This window comes from Syzygium oleosum, unplaced genomic scaffold (assembly GCF_021117445.2).
Source record: "Syzygium oleosum isolate NSW1041296 unplaced genomic scaffold, Sole_v2.1 Sole_v2.27, whole genome shotgun sequence".
Lineage (NCBI taxonomy): Eukaryota > Viridiplantae > Streptophyta > Magnoliopsida > Myrtales > Myrtaceae > Syzygium > Syzygium oleosum.
In genome coordinates this window covers 1,439,257-1,465,464 of record NW_026607511.1, presented here as the reverse complement: position 1 = coordinate 1,465,464, position 26,208 = coordinate 1,439,257, and the positions used below count along the sequence as shown (strand labels likewise).

The following is a 26,208-nucleotide window of genomic DNA, read 5'->3' as shown; positions in this document are numbered from 1 at the left end:
GAGGATTGATTTTGCTAAAGTGGGCTAACAAGATAACTGAATGAAATCCTGTTGGTGAATTTTACAGCGAGTTCTACCTCACTGCATGTCGTCTTAGGATTCGGTTATTGCCATGCAGGATGAAAACTCGAAGCTATCATACCCCCAAAAGCCTATGGCCGTCTAATATATAGCATGACATGGCCCGATTAGTCTCACGTGTCGTTTCCCATAGGCTAACCACCGATCACGAGAGAACATCTTGCAGTCCTTCCCAGTGAAAAAACACAAAGAAAAATGAACTCCCTAGCTAAGTATGTGGCTGATATAATTATAGATAAAACCACAGTGAAAGGGGGAACATAGTTAAGGACAGATGGTTAAAAAAGCAAAAGAAAACTAGAATAAAACATACTGAAGAAAATTGTCAAAATGACAAGTAGACTGGCACAATGTCACTTCATGAGGCGCGCAGAACCCGGCGGCGATATTCACCCAGAGCCCATATTGGGAAAATGTTTCTGTAGGCCGCATACGTTATCATACAGTTCTTGTTGAAGACCCCCATGATCTCCTGTGAAGATAAAAATACATTAATGACATCTAACGTCCATTGTTTTAAGGACAGAAACTAGTACACTAAAGCAGCGGATCTATTGAAACGAAATACGTCCAAAGGCAACCATATAGCACAGTGATCTTTCCATAATTTTCAATCCTAGATCCTAAAGCCATAGTCACATACCAAGAGAAAAGCTGTCACATTGGAAAATGCATTATTTTCTTACTTGGTTACCTAAGAAGTGACCATACCGCCCCCCCCCCACAAACAAAAAACCTTATCAAAAAACCAGCATGCGCATAGCGGAACGTCATTTAAAGGAAAAAGAAACACAGACAAAATGTGATGTCAAAATAGTTTTACCTCTTGAGGAAAATCTCCGTTCTCCATTTGTGAATTTATCAAACATCTAGCACCACGTTGCAATGGAACCAGGTTTCTCTCAGCCTGATAAAGTGAGTCATACTTTATAAGTAAATTAAACACCAAATGTTGAGAATTTACAACATGTACAACTATGGAATGAAGGGTATATGTGACACAAAAACATTTTCCTCGTGAAAGGAGATTAAACAAGAACATATGATGTTCAACATAATTTGAATCAACATCCATTGACAATCGCAAGGAAACAATGTAGACTCCAACAAGTGATATCAATTATAAGGTCACAAATAAAGAGAATAAAACATCGCAAATGAGCTTTTATACCTGCCCAGCATCAATGAGTGCCAACATCGCCCAACTAGTATTCACAACATGAGACCGATCGCCCTCTAGATTTGTATAAACCTGCTTATTCATTTTGATCAGAGAATTGTGGTAAAACATTGACCCAAAAGAATTAGAGCATCAGTTATACAAAAGACTATGATTCTCATAAGCAGCCGCTTTTAATATGTACTTCACACTAAAACAGTTTGATTTATCATCATGAGATAATATCTGTATAGAGTAAAGATTTAGATTGAGAGGAGAAATGATTCAAATATCTCAATCTAATAACTTTCTCCAAACAAAGTAGAACTTAATATTAAAGGGATGAATAACTTCAACAAGACTGGTCCATCCACAATAAAGCAGAGCAATTATTAAGAGTCTTCCAAACCTATGCTCCAGGGCACTGATAGGAAGTAGATAAGTGATTTTCATGCATCAGTTTGACGGGATGAAAAACTGACAGACAGTACATATACTTTAAACCATTAATAATTAGACAGAAAGAAGGTTTTCTAGCAACTTAAAACATGGATGAATTCTATGAGCTCCTCAAATTGAGAATTTCAAGTAGAAATCAAATATTCTAAAGTACAGACTGTGTTCGACAAAACTAATCAATCGCTAGTGTCAATGATAAAAGCAGCATTCAAGTCCAATTTCTAGAGCACTCTAACGGGAAGCTATGAACAAATGGACAGCGTAAATACAAGAAGAACGCGATTTTCATGAAAATAATTAAAAGTATATATAAAGAAGCTTGATGTGAAGGCATCTCAAGTTGATCCACTGCATGGTCTAGACTCTAGTGGATTCGTCAAGTGGGGAACAAAATGTCCAAAAATTCAGCATCAACATATTCATACACATTAAGCAGGAATGCATGTCAAGTAAGCACTTGAGAACTTAATGAATGTTTCAGATAAAATCAGAGAGTGGACCTTGTTTTGGCATGAGAGGTAACTTTCTCCCCATCCACCAGAAGCAAGCTGCTTAGATAACAAAAATTCGCAGGCCTTACGAAGGCTACCACTACTACTATAGCTCCTTCCTGCAGCGACCAGCCCTAGTACTCCAAACCACATACCATAGGTGAAGCAAACACCCCAAGACCCATACCTATTAAGCATTTGAATCGAGAGAGCAATTAAATATTCTGATAAAACTATAACTGAGCATAAGAGACTTCATGAAAAGAAATCGGTCGAGTTCATCAACATTCAAAAGATCTAAGCAGCGAGAATGTCAAGACATGCTGCTGCCAAAATTCCTGGTGAAGACCACTCAAACAGAAAACATATATCACGAGGATCTCCATATCATTATCTTATATGTTTAAGTCAATTCAGTTTCCAAATTCTTTTTCCCTTTTTCTCTTAATTTCATTCAGGCCATAGTGTAGAAAGGATGAAAACGAACCATGAGCCATCTGGTTCTTGTATCTTTTCAATAAACTTAGCAGCTCTCTCGATGCAATGCTCTATCTCTTCACGTCGATGCCCAGGATATAATTTCTTAAATGATGTCAAAGCCTGAATAGCAGCTGAAGTGCATTCCACATACCTAGAAACCCATTACAGTCATAGTAAATGCTTTTGCATGAGCAAGAACATAGCAATAGTTTTCCTGATAGAAAGTTTATGGTCTTACGGGTAATCAATAACAATGTCTCCAAAAGTTTCAGCCGGGTTAATCAACTGATTCAGACAAACAGAAGGCTCAAGTCAAATTCAACTTTCATAAATAAAGAGAGCTTGATCATGTGCAAGTATAACAGCAATTTATCTGTCATTTGAATGGTGAGACATAAAAAAGAATGTATGATATTCTCCCCTCAAGTCAAATTCAACATTGTATTAGCTGGAAATCAAGCATATCATGTCATTTGAATTCGATCATTCTATGTAATGATTCTTTCGGTATTACCAGTTATCCCTGTTCCTACTTTTCTAGATTCAGGTCAATTCTGGATACAAATCATAGGTTCAGGTTTTGTTGATACTAGTTTCTTTTATTGTGCTGTGTTTGGTACGATTGAAATAAGTTCTAGCTCTACTTTAAAGGGTTCGTGTTCCACTATTCCCTACAAGGACTGACTTTTGATCTGTAATAAGTTCTAGCATCTAGGTGAAATGGTTTATGCTCTCATTTTCCAGTTGAATAGCAGATAATTTGGGTTCACTCAGCAGTTCAACTTCTTTGTTCTCTAAAATTTACAATTGATATTGACTAGGAATACGAGTTCTGTCACTTGATATATTTTCCCAATTGGAAGTTCACGCAAGTAGCTTAAATTTAGAAATATTGCATTTGATCATTTGATATTGACGGTAATATATGATGTACTCAAGCATTCAAATTGTGGTATAACTCGGTCAGTTTCCAAAGTCATGTTAAGCTGGTAACCCACTCTATCATAATTCAATAAAATGACTTTTTTTTTTGGTCGTGCAATAAATGACTATCACTGAGCTTATTTTTTTCATGCTTAACAGGCACTTACATGCGAAGCAACTGGACACGAGTACACTAGGAAAGAACAACACGAAATTTATTTTAGCTGATATCAATTTTCTTCTCCATGGAACAAAATGGAGAATATGAAACCTGCATTCTAACTGGTACAGGAAGCGTGGATATTGAGGTCATATACTGCATAAAAGATTTTCTTTTTTCCTTTTTCTCCCATTTATTTTCCGTATCTTTCTTGAGAAAACAGAATCAATTATATGAAGAATACCTCCAACCAGGCATAGGATCTTGTCAGTTCATATGTAGCATAGCCCCCCTCATCATTCTGTTACATCACACAATACCAAAAGAAAGCTACAATTAAAGGGATTTAAGTAATAAACATAATTAATGCTCAAAATAGTCAATTAGCAGAAACTATGAACTGAAAAGGGTTTCAGAAGATGCTTATATGAGGATCTTCACGAGAATGACAGTTGTTTTCTGGCATGATTTCAGACTTTGCGCACAAGCTTACAAATAGAATACAAACCAATACTTATGATGCATCACTACTCTTCGGAAAATATTCTCGGTAAAGCCCTCTTGGACACTTTCGTGAGATTGTTTGGACCAGTGAAATGATGGGATTCGACACTTCAGTTAGAAGATGTGATTATGGGACAGACACATAGGTTGAAGGGGCAAAGAAAGACCAAGAAAGAACTGGAGGATATGTGAGAAAATATACAGGAAACTTAAACTTATAGAAGAGTTAAAACGTATTCGAACACAGTCATGTAAAATGATTCATATAGGTAACCCTCACTTACTAGTGTAAGGCTTAGTAGTTGTGCTTCTCCAAGCAGTCCTTTTCTTTCCCTAGCAAACCCACCACTGCACTAGTGCAGATTCCCCAACACATAAGACCACACCATGTAGCAGAAGGATTGAAAGATCCAAAAACCCTCAAAATTGGGAATAAGAATGAAAGATGATCGCTCCTTTCTCCCTGCCACACTGCCTCTTCCCTAAACTGTAGTATAGTTATCATGCAAATCAAACGTATTTTGTTTTAAAGCAGTCATTTTTAGTGCTGAGAAACATTACCCATATGACCAAAACAGAACACGGAATTAGATCGCACTAGTCGCCTATTTAAAGTAGGGTTCATTTCACTTACATTAACAGAGGGTGAGGTGCTTTATCCTCTTTTATTTGTTCCATCTCATTTTGGGTTCTTGAATGCATTTTTAATGTTGCTCTAACAATATATAGACTCAAGATTGCACTTAAGCAGGACTGTGAGACCAATAATAACTCCTTTAAGTACTGATAAAAATTTAAAAAGTAATTTTAATGAGAGCTAAAGTAGAGCAATATAAAAAATAAAAAAAATTAGAGCAATTTAGTTATCAGCTACAAATATACCTGCAACGAAAGAATGACATTTACAGCATCATATAATCTCTTAGCATCTAATGGTTCCCCAACAATCTCCGATGGAATTTTTGATAGTAACAGGGCAGCCTGAACAGAAAGACTGAGCAGATTAAGAAGACAATGTATGAAATTAAAAAATAGACGATAAAAATAAAGCACTCGGGCTTAAGCAAAATTACTTTTAATCCTTCTGCTGTGCAGTCTGAGATGGGCCATCCGTGATCTGCTGTTGAAAAAGGCCAAGCACCCTTTGAGATGTGGCGATACCAGAAATCTAAGTTCCCGGGGCAATCTTCTAAAACCTTTGTATAATAGAGAAGATGCCAAAAGGTAAGTAGCAGTGAGACTTACAACAATCAGAAATCAGAATGTCATCTGTGTGGTAAAACAACCAACATGAGCAAAGGAAACCACCTGTGAGTTTTTTATGTATGTATGTGCCTTTTGCAAGGTTGAACCGAACTCTTCTATAAGATTGGTTGAGATAATTGCTTGAGCTGCAAATGCAGTATCCCATGATTGACTTCCATTGTAACCCTGCAGATGAAGTATTAGTCTTATACAACTTATATAGAAACCAGCTAAAAGCCTTGACAGATTACTACAGACAAAATATGTACATGGTATCAACACTAAATCATAGTAGCATTTGTGTAACTTCATTCAACGGGATCATCCTATGATTGTACATCAGCATTCATTCTACATAATAGAGTCAGATTCAACCTTGCTAACATATTAACAAGAAAACAAGGACAAGCGTAGTTCCAAAACTGGCACCGCTTGTGCATGCTAGTGAATGGTCAGGAAGTTGTCTTGCACCTGCATTTTCATACCATCTTCCGCAAGCCACAGGTAGTCATATACTCTTGGAATATGCAATTTAAAGGCCTCTGAATTTGGATCTTCTGCCCAACAGCAAAGCATATTTAGCACCTGGATATTGCAAAAAACCGAGTCCATTAGTACAATACTAGTTTTCCCTCGCTGATTAACTCTCGGATCATGTTTGAAAACATGACAGAAGAAAACAAAGAGGCTGGTTGAGGGAGGTGGGAATACAATAAATCTACAATATTGACTAATTCATGTTAAAATGAAACTATAGCATATGCATCGAGTATCAAGTCTTAACTCACTCAGATTCCGACAAATTTAAGTAAAATTCATTGTTTTTTGTGAGGTCAACAGCTTAAAGTTCCAGCTATTAACAGACATAAGCCAGACAAGTCCAAACAAAGAAAGAAGTCCAATTAAGATGCGGTAGATGCATACCTTGTTAACTGGACCGATGCAGATATAACGAGTATTCTCATCTTCATAATGAATATGCTCAATTGCTGTGCAAAGAGCCTTTTCTCTCAACTTTTTCCCAGGCCAGTTCAATAAGATGGGTTCAACAGCCTTATGCAAAGTGGCCCACAATATATCTTGCACTGCTGGATGAGGATAGTAAAGGTCCTCCTAAATGTTTGGATAGAGTAATATCAAGCATTGCAGAGGCATACAATTTCCATCTTTTCCAAAGGTCAAATAAGCAAAACCATATCACCCATGGGTCCATCTAGTAAGCAACATCTAATATAGAGTCTATGTATGCAAAAAAAGCACCCACCCAACTTCTTTTTTTCGTAATTATCTGTTTCTTTAAACATAATTCAAACAAGGAGCCTTTTTGACAACCGGCAAGTTTACAATCCATCACCCAACACTGAGAAAACAACTATAGAGGTGAAGCAAGATTGTTTGTAAGTAAGAACCATGTTGATTTTTCTTTGATTTTGGTTGGTCAATAACACTATTTAGAGTATGGATCACGAACTTCTGACTCCCTCTTTTCTCCAATTAATGGGATGGCACATGCTATATTTGATCAACTGAATGATGTAAATATCGAGTAGAATCACGAATCTCTATTAAGTCAATCAGCTTCAAATATCAAGATCATTCAATAGAACAATTTTTTTTATAGGTCTAATAAGCCATTCAACCCATAAAAGTAAAGGTGTATATCCCCATTCATCCATGTGGTGCAATGCAACATGTGTGTAATAAGTACGGCCATGTAATTGAAGTTCAATAGAACAATTTTTTTTATAGGTCTAATAAGCCATTCAACCCATAAAAGTAAAGGTGTATATCCCCATTCATCCATGTGGTGCAATGCAACATGTGTGTAATAAGTACGGCCATGTAATTGAAGTTTGACCAACCTTTGCACATAAATTTCGTGCCTGGTTCCAATCTATCTCGTGGTAAGGAACTGTATAAAGCTCCTTTCTCAAGGACAAAACAGTTGGTGTTATTGGACCTACGAACCTCTTCCCGTACAAGTATGACATTGGCAAATAAACCATCCGGCAGTGGCACCACATTCTTCCTGACCAAATTTACTCAAAGATAACAAAATCTATCAGATAAACTTACAAGCTGAACAGTAGACCGTAGCAAAGAAAAGGAAAGTGAATTTATGCCATAAAATTCTTATTTTCAATTTTTAGCTAACATTCGACAGCAATGCCAACTGCCAAAAAAAATAAACAAATCGACCACTAAAACAGGTGGCATACAGTGCAAAGTTGTTCGACTCCAAATGTTGTGTTCTATCTATCGATTGAAGCAAAGTATCCATCCAAAAGTGGAAATTCCATCAAAAGAGGAAAAAATATATATTATAAATGCAAATAAATCCTACGAAATTATCAACTCCATCTTCAAGTGAATTCTCATTGTGCACTATAGATGAGTTGCATGTCCTTGGGGATTCCCACTGGAACTTCAGCTTTATACTTATCCTCCCAAATTGAGCATTAAGACTTTTAAAGTGGCTATATTAACAACAAACACCTTTTCATATTCTTGGTGGATCACGATGCCCTGGCAAGTGGCATATATTTAAAGGACTATCCTAACCAACACTGAAGTCACAGGGCTTCCAAGTTTCAATACAAGTCATCTAGTCAAAATGTTAGATGGTTTGCGGCCGAACTACTTTTATGTGATTATTAATGCTTAATACATTGCTTCACAAGTGTACTAGATTTCTCTTACCACCCATTTACTTATACAAAATAATTTGAAAAAAAGTAATGTCAAGATGGGCAAGAACCTGGATGAAACGGGAGTATATAAGGAAGAAGCCATATCTCAGGGGGCAGTGGGTTATTGCCTGACCACTCAAATGCTCCAAGTACCTGACACAGTGGACATTAGGTATTGTTGTGTGAGTACTATGGTATGCAAGATAGCCATGATTAAAGTAAGCATTTTCTGTCTAAAAAGAGCTAAAGATTATGTTCGTAACTGAGAGCCACATTTTTCCCCATGAGGTTATTGCAGTAGCACCACCATGGTCCAGAATCCATTTCCGTGCCTTCTCCATAGCCCCTTGTCCATCATTTGCAGCTTCTCCAAGCAACCTTAATGTCACATAATTCAAGACAGAACCAAACATGGTGCTTGGACCTTCAATGTGTAAACCCCAACCACCATCTTCATTCTACATAATATGTGAAAAATAATGGAACTTCAGAGACAGCTGACGAGTAATGCAGAGAAATGAGAACAGAAATAATCTTCTAGTACAGATGCACCTAGATGGAGAAGAATGAGCCATAAAATACAATACAATACTATACTTACTTGATGATTGTACAGATAACGGCACATCTCTTGTTTATGATGCTCGGACAAGACGGCATTTAGTGCTCCAGTAATAGAAAGAGCAATTACCTGATCCATAGAATGGAAGTGTTCATGACAAAAAATTAACATGACTCAAAAATTATAATACTTCTAATTGTAAGGCTACTTCTTAGTAAAACCAAGTTTAAGATGGAGCATGAAAGGCACAGTACTTCGTGATGACAAATGCCTCCGTATTATAAAATGTTTTGACAAAATCAATGAGGTGATCAAATATACCCTCAACAAAATAAATTCCAATGCAAGCAGAATGAGCACTTACCAAGCCAGGCATAAGAAACATAGGTCCTCCATAATCCCCCGGCCAGTGTCCATCATGGGCTTGAAGAGTTGAATGGAAGCTTATGGCCCTTCTCAATATGTGCATTACAGTGTCCTCCGTGATTTCATCCAAGTCTTTTACCTTTCCTGGCGGTAAAACAACATTGCCTGTATTTTCCTTGGAAAACTGCAATCTCATGAAAGGAACTGAATGATTAGAGTGCAAGGGAAAAAGAAGCATAGCACTGAACTACAGCATAATTACCTGATTAAGTTTATTTGTTTTAAAACTTTAGTGAGGTAAAAACAGTGAGAAACATCACTGATAAAGCACAAGCAAGCACTCGCGTAAAGGGCCAGATATCTCAAGATGTATTAACGGCCAAGTCAGCAAGAATCCCCAAGAGACTTACTGAAGATATACGTCCTTCTCACGGGAAAATTCTTTCATTAGTTAATGAACAAGAAGAGAGTTCTATCCTATGCTTCCTTAGAAGGGTAAAACTACAGCAACAGCCAAAGTCATTAACCACAGCAGGTTAGTTTAATCTAACAAGCAATTTATCTTTGTTGATCATGATGTGCTGGGACTATTTTGTACGATTCCATGTGCTCAGCAAACTATTCAGGCCCACATATCTCACGCTATCCTTAGCAAGGCCAGGACCAAACTTCTCATTATAGCTGCCCATAATTGAGTACAACAAAGGAAATTTGTGCGTCTGGAAGTCTAAATCCTCACATGGCTTAAGCTGGGGAAAATAGTTCAAAGGAGGCCAGAAATTGAATATGGACGTGGAGACATCTTGGCATTAAAGAAGCAGTGTAATTATTGAGAAACTGGCAACTGAATTATCAGAAAAAATAACAACTCCATACAGATGCGGACGGAAGTTTGCCATCATTCCAAATTTCTTATTTAGCATCTACACGTTCGTCTGATGAAAAGAACCATATCAAAAGGATAACAGCATGGTAGTTAACTTATAAGTTAACAGAATCTTACGGAGAGAGTTGCAGCAGCTAAGCACTAATATTGTGCAACAAAGCAAAATCCTATTTCTGTTGCAAAAGTCAAACTGCAACGTCGTAAATTGCCATTGACTAAAAAGTTCTTGTCTGTTAGTCAATGGACCAAAAGTTTCAAATTCCAGAACATATGTAGCGTGCATACTTCTTTCTTCTACGGTGGAAAGCATCTTCTTACATCAAAATGTTACAACCAGTAAAAGGAGCATGACCACCTATACTTCTATTCCGGTTACATGACGTGGAGATTCACCTGAATTCGCATGATCAGATCTGAGCTGTGCTTCTTCTCAAACCGATGCTTTGAAAAGTTTGCACGAGCTTCTTCAATCTCCTGAATCTCTTCTGGGGATCCACAATTTGGATCGAACTCCCAAATTTGTCTACCAACATGATTGTTCAGACTTCTCAGCCAAGGATTTGCTCCTTCCGCAACTTTCAATTTCCACATTCTAAAGGAAGCATTGCCAGTAAGTGAAGGACATGATGACAAACAGGTTTGTTTTGAATTTACAAACATTTAAGGACAGGGAAGTTACCTAATTAAACCATTCCACTTCTACCAACACGCAGAGAGAAAAATAAAAGAAAACTTTGAGATATTTCATCGCATTCATGAAATTAATATCAAGCATTAGTATCTGCATAACTAGTCACTTGCCCATCAAGTATTATATATGCTAGAAAAGTGTACCACACATTGCTGCATGCTGGAAAGACAATTTTTTGACCATCAATTGGATAATATGACACCCAACCCCACATTTGTTCACTCAAACTCACACAGTGAAGTGGAATAAGGAAACACAGATAATTATAAAGGAACAAACACTTTAGTTATAACTAAAGCAGTTGAAATAAGGATTGCTAAGAATGCCAATTCATCAAATTTCTTATATTTTACTAGGTCAGAAGCACCAATAGACAAAGCAGAACATATCACTTAACAGGTTTGTCAAACTTAGCATGTTGCTCAACATTAGTATTACTTAGTTTCACGTGTATGGGCTCAAATGCATACTTAGATGATTACCCGATCAAATTATCCATACTAGTTGCATACTTTCTTTGAAGAGTAATTACATATATATATAACAGACAAAAAGGATGAGGAAAGAGAGATTTTAAAGGGATGTCCAGATAATAAATATCAGAATTGTCCAAGGTGCACTCTTTCTTCCAAATAATAGAATCTTATAGTAAGAGAAAGACATAACCTACATGAAAGGGGAGGAAAAAAAAGGCAATTTACCAGAATTTAAGACGAAAAGGGAATAGAACATGCGTTCTTGAGAGAGTGACATGTGACCACACAACCCTAATAATTATCTTTTCGTATAACTTCCCCCAAGAATACCCCTTTGTATATTGAAAGATACAGGAGAGTTAACTAACTTGAACACCTATAGCAAAAACATGGGCAATTGTGTCATATTTTCTTTTATCAGTTGCAACGAAATTGACAGGCTGCCTTAACATTTCTCCCAGATAGTCCGTTGAAGTGATGGGAATAGAAAAGCATGGGAGGAGTACAATACTTACGGAACAAGCCAAAAAGAAATAAATATTTGAGCTTGACTTGTGTAAGAAGATAAAACCTATTCAAAGCTCATAGCACACTCCATGGAGGATAATACAAACTGGTCAATTCAGTAAGAGGGGCATAGTTCATTTGGTCAAATGGTTATCATCAGCATGGAACAGTTCCTGTGTAGCATAGAAGGGCTCAAGGAACTCTTATACATGTATATCTGAGAAAGAGCGCTGACCAACTCAGGGCGGTCCATTCCCAGTTGTCCAAAGTCTGAAATTAACATGTAAACGCAGACAGAGACAGTGCTATCAAAGCGCCGAAGTCAACTCGAGTTGATACACGGGTATTTCGATGCGTGCCACAGGGTAAATCAAGAATGCGAGAAAATGTAAGCCGGACATTCGAGCCCATTGTTCAGATTCACAGAATCGAACGCCGGACCACGACGATTTCGCAACTCACAAATCAAAAGAAACGCATTTTTCCCTCAAAACCCAGAACGGATCCGAAACATTGATACATTTGCAACTTCGCGCTCATGGACGATCCTCCATCTCAACATTCCCAATCAGCAACAATCTTAATCTATAGACAGCTGCCAAGTCATCGAAGCCAACACCCATTTCAGAGCAAAATGTGACAGATCTAACACAATCAACGTCATTCTCACCTGATTCCAGGATCAAGAAAAGAACCCACAAGAACCCAGAAAGAGCACTCGCTGTAAGTCCAACGAAAACCGGGAGAAGGGTCCTTCCTTGTTGCAGCGGGGTGGCACGGTTCTTCAACAGAAGGACAAGAAATCCAAACTCAGATGGCGCTTTTATATTCCCTCATCAGGAGAAAAAACAAGAAAACCAAGAAAAACAAGAGGAAGATCCAACCACCCACCCACCGCGTTAGCGAAGCGCTCGAGTCGTTTAAATATATCGTCCCCGCAAAACTGCGAGCTCCGCAGAAAAAGACAACGACCATGGGACGGAAACCTATGCGGACCGCACCGTCACGGGGCAAGATGGCATCGAACGTGCGGACGACAAGTGGATGCTGCCGATCGCTGTTACGACAAAGCAGCCGGAACTCTGCAAGATTTGACGTTTCTCGTCGAAAGAACGGAGGAGGAGTTCCGGCTACGAAAGACTCTGTTCTAAGCAACAGCTCGGACCCATGATGATTGATGACCCGGGGACCAATTCTGTGTTCAATGCCTGATTAAGACATTCTGAAATTTGGTGGGACAATCCACGTGATTTCTTTCTAATATCTGGTAAAAAAAAAATGGACCACGTAGGATCTTCGAAAATGTATGGATATCTGATGACATATTTACCGCAGATTAATTTTCGCCTCGCCAGGAATTTCCAATCCGGGTGCCCGTGGCCCAAATCTTCCGCCCGTTTAGCATTTTGTTTGGTGCACTACGTGTCGACACGCGTGGCAGACGACCGCAAGATGGATTCTGCAGCTGAGAATGACCGACCCGACGAGGAAAATCCAAGTGCGTGGACACGTATGCATTTTAACGGGATATTGGACGGAATGCTGTCAGAATGCTAAGACGCATGGATTCTCCGTGTAGGGATTTATGATTCTCCACGTCAAATCCGTCTTGAGGTCATCAAACACATGCAAAGACACGTATGCATTTTAACAAAGATATTGGGGCGAAATGCTAATATAGGAAAAGTCTGGGTTGGGTAATCAATTTGGGATTTTGGGCGAGACGGAACTTAGTTTATGATAAATGTAGCACCGGTACCAATTTGAGATCTTCTTCTTGGTGGAAAATCAATTTTGGAATAAAATTAGTACTAATTCGAAACTTTTAGTGACATTAATCCAAAAAATAAGCACATGGCCATTTCCGTGTATGAGAAGAAGACAGAAGGATTTGACGGAAAACGTGAGATGGACAACATGCGCAAACTTTAAGACTTATATAACATAAAAGGAAGTCTTGTGAAACTAAAAATGTCTAGCCGACACAAGTTTTGAGGACCCCCGCTTTCATTATTCCGTTATTTTTTTCATTATTTTTTTTTGCCTGTCCTATCTTTTTTTTCATTATTGTTCGGTGTAACTTCGATCATATATTACTTGGAGTTTTTTTTTATTATTGAATCTCCTTTTAAAATTTAATAATAATAGTTCATGGCACCTAATATTGTTGAAAAAAAGCATCCATTTGTCTCGCTTCCTAACTTACAAAAATGTCCGTACATTATTAGACCCATATAACCAGGGGCGATCGGTTCATTGGTTAGGCTTATTCTACACTAGATTCAGGAATCAAACCAGATCGGACTAGGCGGTTCCAATTTGGTTCCCGGGCTGGATCGGTCCAGTTTAGGGTTTTGGCAATATCCTTTTATTTACTCTTTAAAAGAAAAGGAAAAAAAAAAACATATCGATCTATAGTTCGGATGATTTAGTTCCATGCTTGAAATCGGAAACCGCCGTGACTGGCCGATTCGGTCTGATCTGATACACCATGTGATCACCCACAATCTTTCATCAAGCATGTAAAACTACACGGTGACAGCGCTACAGCTCAGTGCACATGGGGGGGGCAATAAAGTTTTGCCCTGTAGCTCGTGATCTTTGGAAGGTGAGATCTCAATATTCTACTTTTAAATTATTTAACCTTGGCTTATGGGCCCTCCTTCGAATTTAATATGAATTGCTAATTCAAGAACGTGACGAAGTTAAGTCAAGTAAAAAATTCATAGATACTATACTATAGTCTTAGCAATAGGTAATAATATCATTGGGATTGGTGTCTTGTGCAAGTGGGGTGATCCGAATTGAAGGAGATAAGAGTTGGCAAAATTAAGACCGCACAAAATTAAGGTCAGAAAATTTTCGGGCTAATTCCAAAAAGAAAAGCACCAACTTTACTTTGAGTGTCAATTTTGATCCGAATTTTTTTTATTTCAATAAAAAGCACCAATTTTTACTCGAGTCCCAAATATGGCCCCCTAGATGTAAAATTTTTAAATTGTTCGAGTCAGATTTGAGATTTAAATGATAGTTAGTGATTTTTTATGAGACAAAAAAAAAGTTCAGGCCAAAATTATCACTCAAGATAAAATTGGTGTTTTGTTTTTTGGGAATTAGGCTTTAAATTTTCATGTGGCCAAATGTAATTGATCAACTAATTTAGACAAGCAATGCATGCGATATTTTTTGGAAAAAATCTATTGATTCGTTCATTTTTCGCAAAAATTGGGTTGATAGTGGGTTTATAAGGACGCGTTTGGTAACATTTCTATCTCTCTATTTTTGTCTTTTGTTCCCTGGAACAGAAAAAGAACATAAATCTGTTTGTGTACGTTGGTTAATTTTTTTATTCCCCGAAATAGACTTATGGCTAGGGAATAGATTTAGAACAAAAGCAAGAAGTAAAAAAAAAATCTACTTTTTGTTCCCGGGAATAAATACAAAAACAAGGTTATTTTAGAGAAACAAACTCAGCACAACCTAGACCCTAAGTAAAACACCTTAAAGTTTAAGGTTGAAAATAGCGAGCGATCACTAATGGAGACAACAACCCATATTTCACAGAAAGACCAGTAATTTCACGATCAAATCACTAGCAAATGTCAACAAAGGGCACATGCAATATGGTCTTCAACACCCACAAGTTGCCTGAAAACAACAAGTGATCTTGCAGAAACGGGCATAGTTCACCATAGTTACGAACTTACGCAGGAATAAAAGCAGTAAACAACTTCTCAGGCTTTGAGTACTCTAAAACTCCAAGTTCCAACCTCCTGAAAGCAAAACAACAATAAGTATAGATGAAGATGATCACACAACATTAGTTATAAATTAGAACTACAAATTGAAATCAAACAATTATTGAAAAATCTCACCACATATATTCCTTTCACTTCAACTTGTAAACTCTATGTACCGTTAATCTCCACGTTAACATGATCCATATCTAACAAAAAGAAGATATTAAATAAAGTATTCACTCATTAGATATACGAAATAATTACAAGATGAAAAGATATAGCCTTACCCAACTCAAACTTTTCCGCGTTCTCGATGCACTCTTCAACATTAATCGGCTCGATAACTGCTCTCAACCAATCTTGAGTGCAAATCAAAGCTTTCAAGACTCTAGGAGTCAAAGAACTTCTAAAGCCATCAAGCACACAACCAGATGTACCGAAGGTAAACTCTGAAGCAACGGTAGTTACAGGAATAGACAAAATATCTCGAGCCATCAAAGATAGAGTTTTAAACTTTTGACCGGTCATGCTCCACCACATCAAAATGTCAAGATCGCGAGCCTCTTCAAGTTCAGCTTTAAGATACCGATCGAGTTCAAATAAGTTGCCCTTGGACTTCTTTTTCTCCTCGTTAAGAAAGGCTTCATATGATGGCTCTTGCACATAGAAATCCAAACCGCAATCTTCCCCTTCATTTCCCTCATTGCAATAAGGATCGCAATTACTACCGGCACTAGTAGAACTCAAAAGTTCACCACCCAAATTCTTGTCACAAGAACCAAGAGAGATTTCTCATAAAATTTAAACAAACGTTCCAGGGCGAACTTCTCCTTATCAAACATCTCATCAACTATTGCACTATCATCATAAATGAGTCTACAACAATACCTCACATAATTCATTTTTTTTCTAGGATCCAATGCTACAGCAATCAACACCATCATATTCACTTTCTCAAAACTCCCATAATATTTGTTAAACTTATCTTTCATTTTCGCACCCATAACTCTCACCCTAGGATCAAAAGCCTTCACCGCTTCTTTCAGATAATTGAATAAAGAAGCTATTCCCTCAAAATAATCATTTGAAGTGATATACAAAGTCTTGGACATCTTGTTGGTGACATCATAAAACTTCTTCAAAAATTTGCAAAGAATAATGGCATTTTCCCAATCAACATTTGGAGTATCGGAGCTAAGCTCAGTTGAAAACGAAATATCTTCTTCATCCATCCTTTCAAAAGCTTTTCTTAGCTTTATGGCGGTGTCTAACATTAGGTAAGTAGAGTTCCACCTAGTGGAGACATCAAGACAAACTGAACCCTTATAAGTGATCCTTGTTTTCTCAATACAATCTTGAAATGCTTTAGCTCTCATGGGAGAACTTCTCATATACCTAACAACGTTACAAATACGTGCAATAGAATCGCGTACCTCAGCTAAGCCATCCCTCACAATCAAGTTTAATATATGAGCCGTGCACCTCATATGTCAAACTTCACCAACTAAAATCAATAGTTTATCTCTTGCAAACTTTTATTTCAAATAACAAATGGCAACATCATTCGAATTAGCATTATCCACAGTGATTGTTGACACTTTTTTGTCTATTCCCCACTCGTAAATGCATTTCTCAACCATTTTCCCAATATCCCTACCCTTGTGACTAAGCATCATCGCAAAATTGATGATTCTTTTGTTCAATTTCCAGTTTTCATCAATAAAATGTGCGGTGAGACATAAATAGTTCAAATTCTGAAGGGAACTCCATGTATCAGTCGTGAGTGCGATTCTAGATTTAAGCTTACGAAAGGAAGCCTTCAAACTCTTTTTTTCACAAAAATACAACTTCATGCAATCTCTAGCCACCGTAAATCGCGACACATGCTTGAAGAGAGGCTATAATTGATTGGCATAATCACGAAATCCAATACGCTCAACCATCGAAAATGGTTGTTCATCAATTATAATCATTCGAACTAGCATTTCCCTACATTTCTCCTGATCAAACTTCCATGTCGTTAAAAAACTAGCACTTTCAGTACTAGTATTTCCCCCTATCATTTGATTCCCATATACTTTATGTGATGCAAACAATTTTTGCTTCTTATCTATATTGCCAGGATACTTACGGCACTTTCTCAAATGCTTCAACATAGTTGAAGTACCATTATCAACATGGTACAAATACTTGGTCCCACAATAATTGCAAAACATTTGAAGTTTCCCGTTCACGTCAGTTTTGCCTTTACGAAAATGAAGCCAAGCTACTGATTTTCGCTTACTAGACCGAGGATAAGAACCGGATACCTTATCTGTATTGGATGCCTCTTCAAAGTCATCTTCCCCTCCTTCATGTTCTAGTAATTCTGATTCCATTATTGGTGTTATCTAATCATAGGATTTCTCTACTTCCATTGACATGTTAATAGATCACCTGCTCAAATCAAGCAACATATCATCAACGGATAAAAGTTAAAGTCATCCAAGATTCAAAACTAAAGCCTGAAAACTCATCTAAACGACTCCGAAACGCAAAAAAAAACGACGTCCATTGTCACGCCCCAAACCTCATCGAGCACGCGACATCCCTCTTCGGTCGAAATAGTGCGACGTCCCAGGAAACATCGCCGACCCAAAAGAAACCCATCAGAGTTTAATCGCGGCGGAAACAACGAACACCCAAACAATGATTTACCAGGGGTACTAGGGAGAATAAATTGCCAAACTACCAAATCTTATACTATATCTCAATTTAAGTACAATATCCATTTACAGTAAAAACTTATGCCACAATCGCCATTTACAAACCACAAAGCAAAATATGCACATTGAACTACTAAACTGCAACCCACCGATATCACAAAAGATTAGTAGCCTGGGTAACGCTACACCAAAATAGGACACTTCCGCACTCTTCCTCGCCCCAAAACTAATCCCTATGCCCTCTCGCCGGCATCCACTCGACTCACTCTCTTCGGAATCCTCATCCGAATCCTCATCAGGCACAGGCTCATCCGACGACTCCGAATCGGCCTCAATCTCGATCGGGAACTCTACCACATAATGATTAGTATGCATAACAATCCCAAAACGCTGCAGCGGCGGCGACGGAAGGTTCATGGCTTGGGTGGGTGCTCTGAAATGGTTTGGTTGATACAACCATGAGACACTTCTCAATAAGTACACAACCTAAACCTTACCTAGGCTACCACGTATTCCAGACAAGTCCAGACACCAAATCAAGCCACACACAAACAACGTCCACACAATCGTACTTAACTGATTCTCAATACACGCAACCTGCACGTTAGTCTTACAATAGCACTATTCCACTCACATGCATGTTCTAATGACATTTCATGCATTTGTTCCCGTTTTATCGCATCTTTTCCACCTCACTCGCCAGTGATCCGTGTAATGGTACCGCCTCAGGTTCACTGCGACCATCTCATATACACAACACTCCTGGGCCCGCGTAATGGTACCGCCTCAGGCTATGTATCTTGCCCGCGTAATGGTACCGCCTCAGGCTCAACATCCGTTCTCCTAGTGCACAACCCGCGTAATGGTACCGCCTCAGGTTAGCCATATTCCTAGCACTCCTCGGCCCGCGTTACAGTATACGCCTCAGGCCATGTCTCTCGCCCACGTTACAGTACACGCCTCACGCTCAACATCTACCACCTACGGCACAACCCGCGTTGAAGTACACGCCTCAGGTTGGCAGTCTTCCGGCAATACCGGGCATTGTCCCGCGTAGTTGTACTGCCTCAGGACGGATCAATTCCCCGCGTAATGATACCGCCTCAGGGATTTTCATTATCACACGTACCGCACCACACACGCTTTCTCACTCATTCACATGCTAAACACTCACATGCCAACATATTGGCCATTCACACTTGGCCCGTGCACACATCAAACCACGCATTTCTCATGCTCAATAAGCATCTAGCACGGCCAATTGCAATCAATTCGATTAGGCCCGAGCGTGCACATAACAAAGCACATTTCAATCCATCAAATCACGGTACAATAAACACACAAGGCCACTCACGGGCCCACAAACACAGCCACGTTCATAGGCATAAATTCGACATTTCCGAGCATATTAAACACCACAATTCAGCCACACTACCACACACCAAACCGACACCATTTGTCTTTAAATCGAGCCCTAAACTCGTCAATTCCATCCCACAACATCCGACACTCTATTCAGTCTCACTCCAGCCTCGAAACATCCTCATTTCATCCTCAAATCAACTCATATAACACGCATTCAAGCATAAATTTCAGTCACGAGGGCAGCAACTATTCAACCTCGACAACCCCACCATTCCGCTCATAAAAATGAACATCCATAGAATCAGGGTAAATCTGGACAGATTACATAGTGACCGAAATCCCATCAAAATAAATAGTAAACGAACTCCAAAAATTCTAAATTTTGGATATATCATAAAAAACATCTTGATAAACATTTCTTATGAAAAACACGAAATCCGTTTCAATCTGCAACCAAGCCTTTTTGTCCCTCGAAATCAGACCAAAATCAGTTCGCTCTAACAGACTATTTTGTCCTCAAAATACATTTCTTTCAACACACAAATCACCTTGAAAAGCTTTGAAATTTTTATATGTCATAGAAATGAAAGTCGCCAACAACTTTTGTGAAGGAAGTTTATTGAAAATAGATCTGGAAAATTTTATAAAAATTCCGTAACACAAGAAGGTCGGGATGAACAGTGTTCCGGGCAGTTTTAATACGGTCTGAAAATGGGTTTTCGTGCGACCCAAATGGCCTCCAAAAATTTAAAATTTAAAATATGTTATACTTCAAGATGTTGGGAGCAACTTTCGTGAGAAAACTTCCTCAAATTCGGCCCACACAATTCTCCACAAAAATAGCAAACCGGATGGGTACAGTAACCGCGAATTTGAGAATCACACCAAACCTCAAGGATTCAAACCCGAATTGATTTCTACCGAATTTCGACCACCAAAACTCATTCCCAGATGTCTAATCCAACACGCAACAGCCACTAACAGCCATGACCATCCACCAACAATCACGATCAACACCTTAATCCACCCCTAAACTACCCTACACCGCGTCTAAACGAGTCCGATAATACCCGATGTCCTAGGCAAGGGTTAGATTGCGACTTACCGGACTCTAGACTAACTAGGCTAGAGCGGGAAAACAGGCGGTGATCGGCAGTCCGTGCGGCGGCGGCGATCGGCGCGGCGGCTAGCGGCGGCAACGGCGCGGTGGACGGCGGCATACGGCCAAGGGGGACGATTGACCGGGGAGATGGGGAGAGAGAGAGCTCACGGTGAGGGAGGGGGAGGGGCTGCCGAAGGGAGAAGAAAGAGAATGAGGAGAGAGAGAGAGAAATTTGAACTTAAAAGTCCAATTTTGACCACTTTATGGCAAATTACCATCTTGCCCCACTCTAATCTTTTTAATCAACGGCCGAGATTCGATCTTATCTTGAAATCGACGGCCGAGATCGAATCTTTTCCAAAATATCCAAGGGCAATTTGGGAATTTCATAAAATTCCAAGGGTATAATTGTCCATTTCTAAAGTTCGGGCAAAATGACCAAAATGCCCTTCTCCTTTAACACATGTCCTTAATAAACTCTTAAGGGTAAAACGGTCATTTTCCATCCTTCGCCGAAATTTAATTTTTTTGAAGGATCCGGGAAAATCCAAGACTGAACATGCTAATAACAACGTCGTCCAAATGTCCTGTCGTGACTTCCTAAATTTTCAATGCCCAAATTGGTCTCTAATTTAATAACTGAATTTTAATTAACGTAACTTGAACGTGTCTCGGACTAATGGGCGGCTTTTGGGGAAATTCACATATCCGACCCGTGACTGATACTAAATCAAGTCACGTGCAAGTTCGTTCGGATCGTAACGACCTCGGTTGTCAATGTAATCGCGAGGATCGATCGCTAGTTCCGTCGGCGCGATCGTTCGGTATAGGTTCTGGATCGTTCGTCAACTCACCTCGTGGTCAAACAGAATCACCCGTGATCCACTCGTATGACAATGATGAACTGGCCCATAACTATCTTAAGATCGGCCTACATTGGCTCAAAATGTCACCTCGACGATTCTATGGTCGAAAGTCAGTTCACGACCGAATTTCTTTAGTCGCACGAATTTAAATCCCTAATTAGCCATTCCCTAATGGTTAGTATTCCAAGAATGGCCAGTTCCGAGCGAGACCTAGCTACAAGTACGTTCATAAAACCACTCATTTCATAAATCCCAAATGGGCAATTTCAGGATGTCACAACTCTTCCCCCTTACAAAAATTTCGCCCTCGAAATTTACAATTCATCCTACTACTCGAACAAATGGGGGTATTGACGTTGTATTAGCTCCTCACTTTCTCAAGTCGCACCTTCTTTCCCGTGATGTTCCCACACAACCTTGACCATCGGGATCGTCTTGTTCCTCAGAACTCACTCTTTCCGATCCTTGATCCTTATTGATTTTTCAACATACGACACCCTGTCGTCAACTTCTATTTCTTCATAGATTAACACATGAGTCGGGTCCGGTTATACTTCTTTCTCCAACTTTGTCCCAACATACGGGTGTTCTACATGCTCTACCATACAACGCTTCAAACGGCGCCCTCCCAATACTCTGCTGAAAACTGTTATTATACACAAATTCTACTAAGGGCAATTGTTCTTCCTACTTACCTTGAAAATCCAATACACATGCCCTAAGCATATCCTCTAAAGTCTGAATCGTCCTCTCAAACTGTCCATCCATTTGCGGATGATAAGCTGTGCTAAACTGCAGCTTTGATCCTAATTCCATCTGCAGACTTTTCCAAAAATTGGCGGTGAACCTAGGATCACGGCCCGACGTAATCGTCACTGGTACCCTGTGCAATCGAACGATCTGTTGCACATACAATTTAGCATGTCGATCCAATGCGAAGTCCTTTCGCACTGCTAAGAAATGTGCCGACTTGGTCAATCTATCGACAATTACCCATATAGAATCATGGCCTCTTTGGCTCATTGGCAATCCCATCACAAAATCCATAGTGATGTGCTCCCATTTTCACTATGGGATTTCCAAAGGTTGCAACAACCCTCCGGATTTACAATGTTGCGCTTTCACTTGTTGGCACGTCAGGCACTTAGCCATGTGCTTAGTGATGTCTATCTTCATACCATTCCACCAGTAGTACTGCCTCAGATTCTGATACATTTTGGTACTACTGGGGTGGAGGCTAAAACTACTACGATGCGCTTCCGATAAAATCTCTTCCTTAAGTTCCGCATCGTCAGGCACGCACAATCGTCCTCGGAACTTCAAGATCCCATCCTCGGATACTTGGAAGTCCGGTTTCCTCTTAGTAGCATCTATCTCCAGAATCTTCTGAGTTTCTGGGTCCATAAACTGCAAAGCCTTAATCTTTGCTGGATCTACTGAGATTCCTTCTCCAGAGATCACATGCTACTCGATTGAGCCAGAACTCGCACTTGCTAAACTTAGCATACAGTGCGTTTTCTCTTAAAGTCTGCAAAACCTTACTCAAATAAAACTCATGCTCCTCCAGGCTCTTCGAGTACACTAGTATGTCGTCTATGAAGACTATGACAGATTGGTCCAAAATCTCTTTGAACACCCGATTCATTAATTCCATAATTGTAGCAGGGGCATTCGTTAACCCAAACGGCATTATTGTAAACTCATAGTGCCCACATCTCGTCCTGAATGCCGTTTTCGGTATATCCTCCCTTCTAATCCTCAACTGATGATATCCCGTTCTCAGATCAATCTTAGAAAATATCGAAACCCCTTGCAATTGATCAAATAAATCATCAATCATTGGCAGAGGATATTTATTCTCAATCATCACTTGGTTTAACTGCCGATAATCGATACACAACCTTAGTGACTCATCCTTCTTCCTCACAAACAAGACTGGCGCTCCTCATGGAGACGCACTTGGACGTATAAAACCTTTGTCCAGTAACTCCTGTATTTGCACCTTTAATTCTTTCAACTCCAACAACGATATTCTATAAGGTGCCTTCGAGATTGGCTCAGTCCTAGGTGCCAACTCGATTACCAACTCTACTTCTCTTTTTGGTGTCAATCCCAGCAATTCCTGAGGAAAGGCATCGGGATAGTCGCACACCACAGCTATGTCCTCTAGCCTCGGCTCCTCAGCCGTCGAATCAACTACAGTCGCTAGAAATCCTTGACACCCTTCATTTAACAACTTAATCACTTCTAGCGACGAAATCCAAGGGATCGAGGTTCCCCCTCGATTTCCCATAAATTCGAATTTCGGATGTCCAATCAGATTAAATTGGATCACCTTACTACTACAATCCATCACAGCCCTCTGTTTAGTCAACCAATCCATACCCACTATCACATCAAAATCATACATCGCTAGAACCGCTAAATCAATTCTCTCTTCCCTATCACCAATTACAATCTTACAGTTTGGGCACCTCAATGAGACTAAAATCTTGTCATTCAAGGGAGTAGTCACACACAACACAACATCAAGCAATCGCGGCTCCATACCAGTCAATCTAACAAACTATTCAGACACGAATGAATATGACGCCCCCGGATCAAATAAAGCATATGCAGCATGATCATAGAGAAAAACCGTACCTGTGACCACGCTTGGCGCATTCTCAGCTTCCCTTCTAGCCATCGTATATACTCGTCCTTGAGCCGGTGGCCTATTCTGGTTCGTGGGTAAGGGCGGCCCAACTTGATTTCCAACTCGGGGCGGTGGCGGCAGCACAGACGGCCTAGCTTGTCTGTTATTGGGACAGTTCCTTACTTGGTGGCCCACTTCGCCACATCTATAGCATATAATGCTCCTACTTGGACAGGGTCCAGTCCCCTGTCTTCCACCACACGACTGACATGCCGTACCCTGATAACGATTCGGCTTTCCGATGTTCCTTTTAACGGAAGGAATAAAACGCTAATTTCCCGACATCGATCTCTTCCCTAGATTACGATCGTCCTTACTCTAGGCAAATCTTGACCCAAAAGCGGCAGCCCTATCCACCAAATCACGCTCAATCGCTTGAGCTCGGTCATAGATCTCATTATAATTCCTCAAATTCAATGAAATCATTTGGCTGCGAAGGTCCGGTTTTAAACCATCCCAGAACCTTCGAGCTCTGTCCAATGGATCCTCCACTATCCTCGGGGCAAACTTAGATAACCGAGTGAACTCAGTCTCATACTGGTCCACCTGTTCTCTGCGCCCTGACGAAACCTCATGAACTCCGCCAACTTCTGTTCCCGGGCACTCTCAGAGAAATACTTACCATTAAAGGTTTCCACAAACATCGCCCAAGTCTGGGCGGTACCAACCGGGAACACTCTTCCTCTCGTGGCTTTCCACCAATCGCTTGCATTTTCTTGCAACTGATACACTGCTAACATTACTTTCTCCTCATCCGTACACCCCAATACCTCGAAGGCTTTTTCTAATTCTTCTATCCAAAGCGATGCAACCTCAAGATCGCCTCTACCATCAAACTTAGGGGGCTTTAACTTCAGAAACTGCTCGACTAGCTGATGCATTAATCGATTCGCATTTACCTGCCCCTGTCCTTGATTTCCATTGTTGCCATTAATGGCAACAGCTGCAGCGGCCTCAACCGCTTGGGCAATAGTGGCATCTCACTCCTGAGTCTGCCTGCCCACCAAAATCCCAACTTCCTCGAGGGCCCTTAAAATTCCATCCACTCGTGGGTCTACTGCAACTCTAGCATTAACTCCGAGATCCTCTAAAGCTCTAACATCAACTCTGGGGTCCTCTACAGCTCTAGCTCGAGTACCACCTCGACCCCGTACTCCTCTTCCTACACCCCTTCTTGTACCCCTTCCTGTTCTTCTTCCTACACCTCTTCCTTCGCTGCTCATCGATACAATTCTATCACTCTCCTACCTGCTATAATTCCATACAGGAATTAGAGACCTAGGCCATCTATACCAGTCTAGTCTTAAGCAGTGAATTACGACAATAATCCACTTAGCAGGCAATTCACCATCACAACACAAATCACAGTCAACAAGTTTCGTGTACATATCTCAGGTCCAGACGCACCTGCACTTCAATCATTACAACACTCAATTCAATCAGCAATCACCACACAGTCTGGAAATACGCGTAGCGCTAGACACACCTATGGTTCACTAACGTCTCCCTAGCCAACTATAGCTACCCTAGATGGCTACCTCAAGGTTCCCACTCCTTATCACTCCAGGCTTCGATCGATTTAGATCCAGTTGTCCTCGCTCTGATACCAATTCAACTAGGATGTCACGCCACGAACCCCATCGAGCACGCGACATCCCTCTTCGGTCGAAATAGTGCGACGTCCCAGGAAACGTCGCCGACCCAAAAGAAACCCATCAGAGTTTAATCGCGGCGGAAACAACGAACACCCAAACAATGATTTACCAGGGATACTAGGGAGAATAAATTGCCAAACCACCAAATCTTATACTATACCTCAATTTAAGTACAATATCCATTTACAATAAAAACTTATGCCACAATCGCCATTTACAAACCACAAAGCAAAATATGCACATTGAACTACTAAACTGCAACTCAACGATATCACAAAAGATTAGTAGCCTGGGTAACGCTACACCAAAATAGGACACTTCCGACTCTTCCTCGCCTCCAAAACTAATCCCTACGCCTCCGCCGCGTCCACTCGACTCACTCTCTTCGAATCCTCATCC

General features: G+C 39.9%; 1 protein-coding gene and 1 long non-coding RNA gene across 5 annotated transcripts; both read right to left on the bottom strand.

Moving 5' to 3' along the window:
- Positions 1-290: 290 nt before the first annotated feature.
- On the bottom strand, positions 291-12,862 carry LOC115684288 (cycloartenol Synthase). Of its 4 annotated transcripts, none has more exons than XM_056303411.1 (20): positions 12,573-12,862; positions 12,359-12,463; positions 10,401-10,601; positions 9,120-9,305; positions 8,795-8,884; positions 8,457-8,651; positions 8,262-8,346; positions 7,366-7,532; positions 6,428-6,616; positions 5,975-6,088; positions 5,567-5,689; positions 5,332-5,454; positions 5,141-5,239; positions 3,999-4,055; positions 2,909-2,955; positions 2,678-2,821; positions 2,200-2,377; positions 1,253-1,333; positions 905-988; positions 291-553 (listed from the first exon to the last, which is right to left on the bottom strand). In XM_056303411.1, the coding sequence occupies exons 1-20, from the start codon at positions 12,654-12,656 to the stop codon at positions 440-442; spliced, it is 2,466 nt and encodes an 821-aa protein (XP_056159386.1). In that variant the 5' UTR covers positions 12,657-12,862; the 3' UTR covers positions 291-439. The 4 variants fall into 4 exon arrangements, with proteins under 4 accessions (XP_056159386.1, XP_030464892.1, XP_056159388.1 ...); XM_030609032.2 differs by having other exon boundaries at positions 10,401-10,599; positions 12,352-12,463; positions 12,577-12,861; XM_056303413.1 differs by having other exon boundaries at positions 12,577-12,861.
- Positions 12,863-15,417: 2,555 nt separating this feature from the next.
- Positions 15,418-15,904, bottom strand: LOC130135082 (uncharacterized). Its single transcript, XR_008814547.1, has 3 exons — positions 15,709-15,904; positions 15,557-15,627; positions 15,418-15,454 (listed from the first exon to the last, which is right to left on the bottom strand). It is a non-coding gene; the product is annotated as an uncharacterized LOC130135082 (long non-coding RNA).
- Between the last annotated feature and the right edge of the window lie 10,304 nt (positions 15,905-26,208).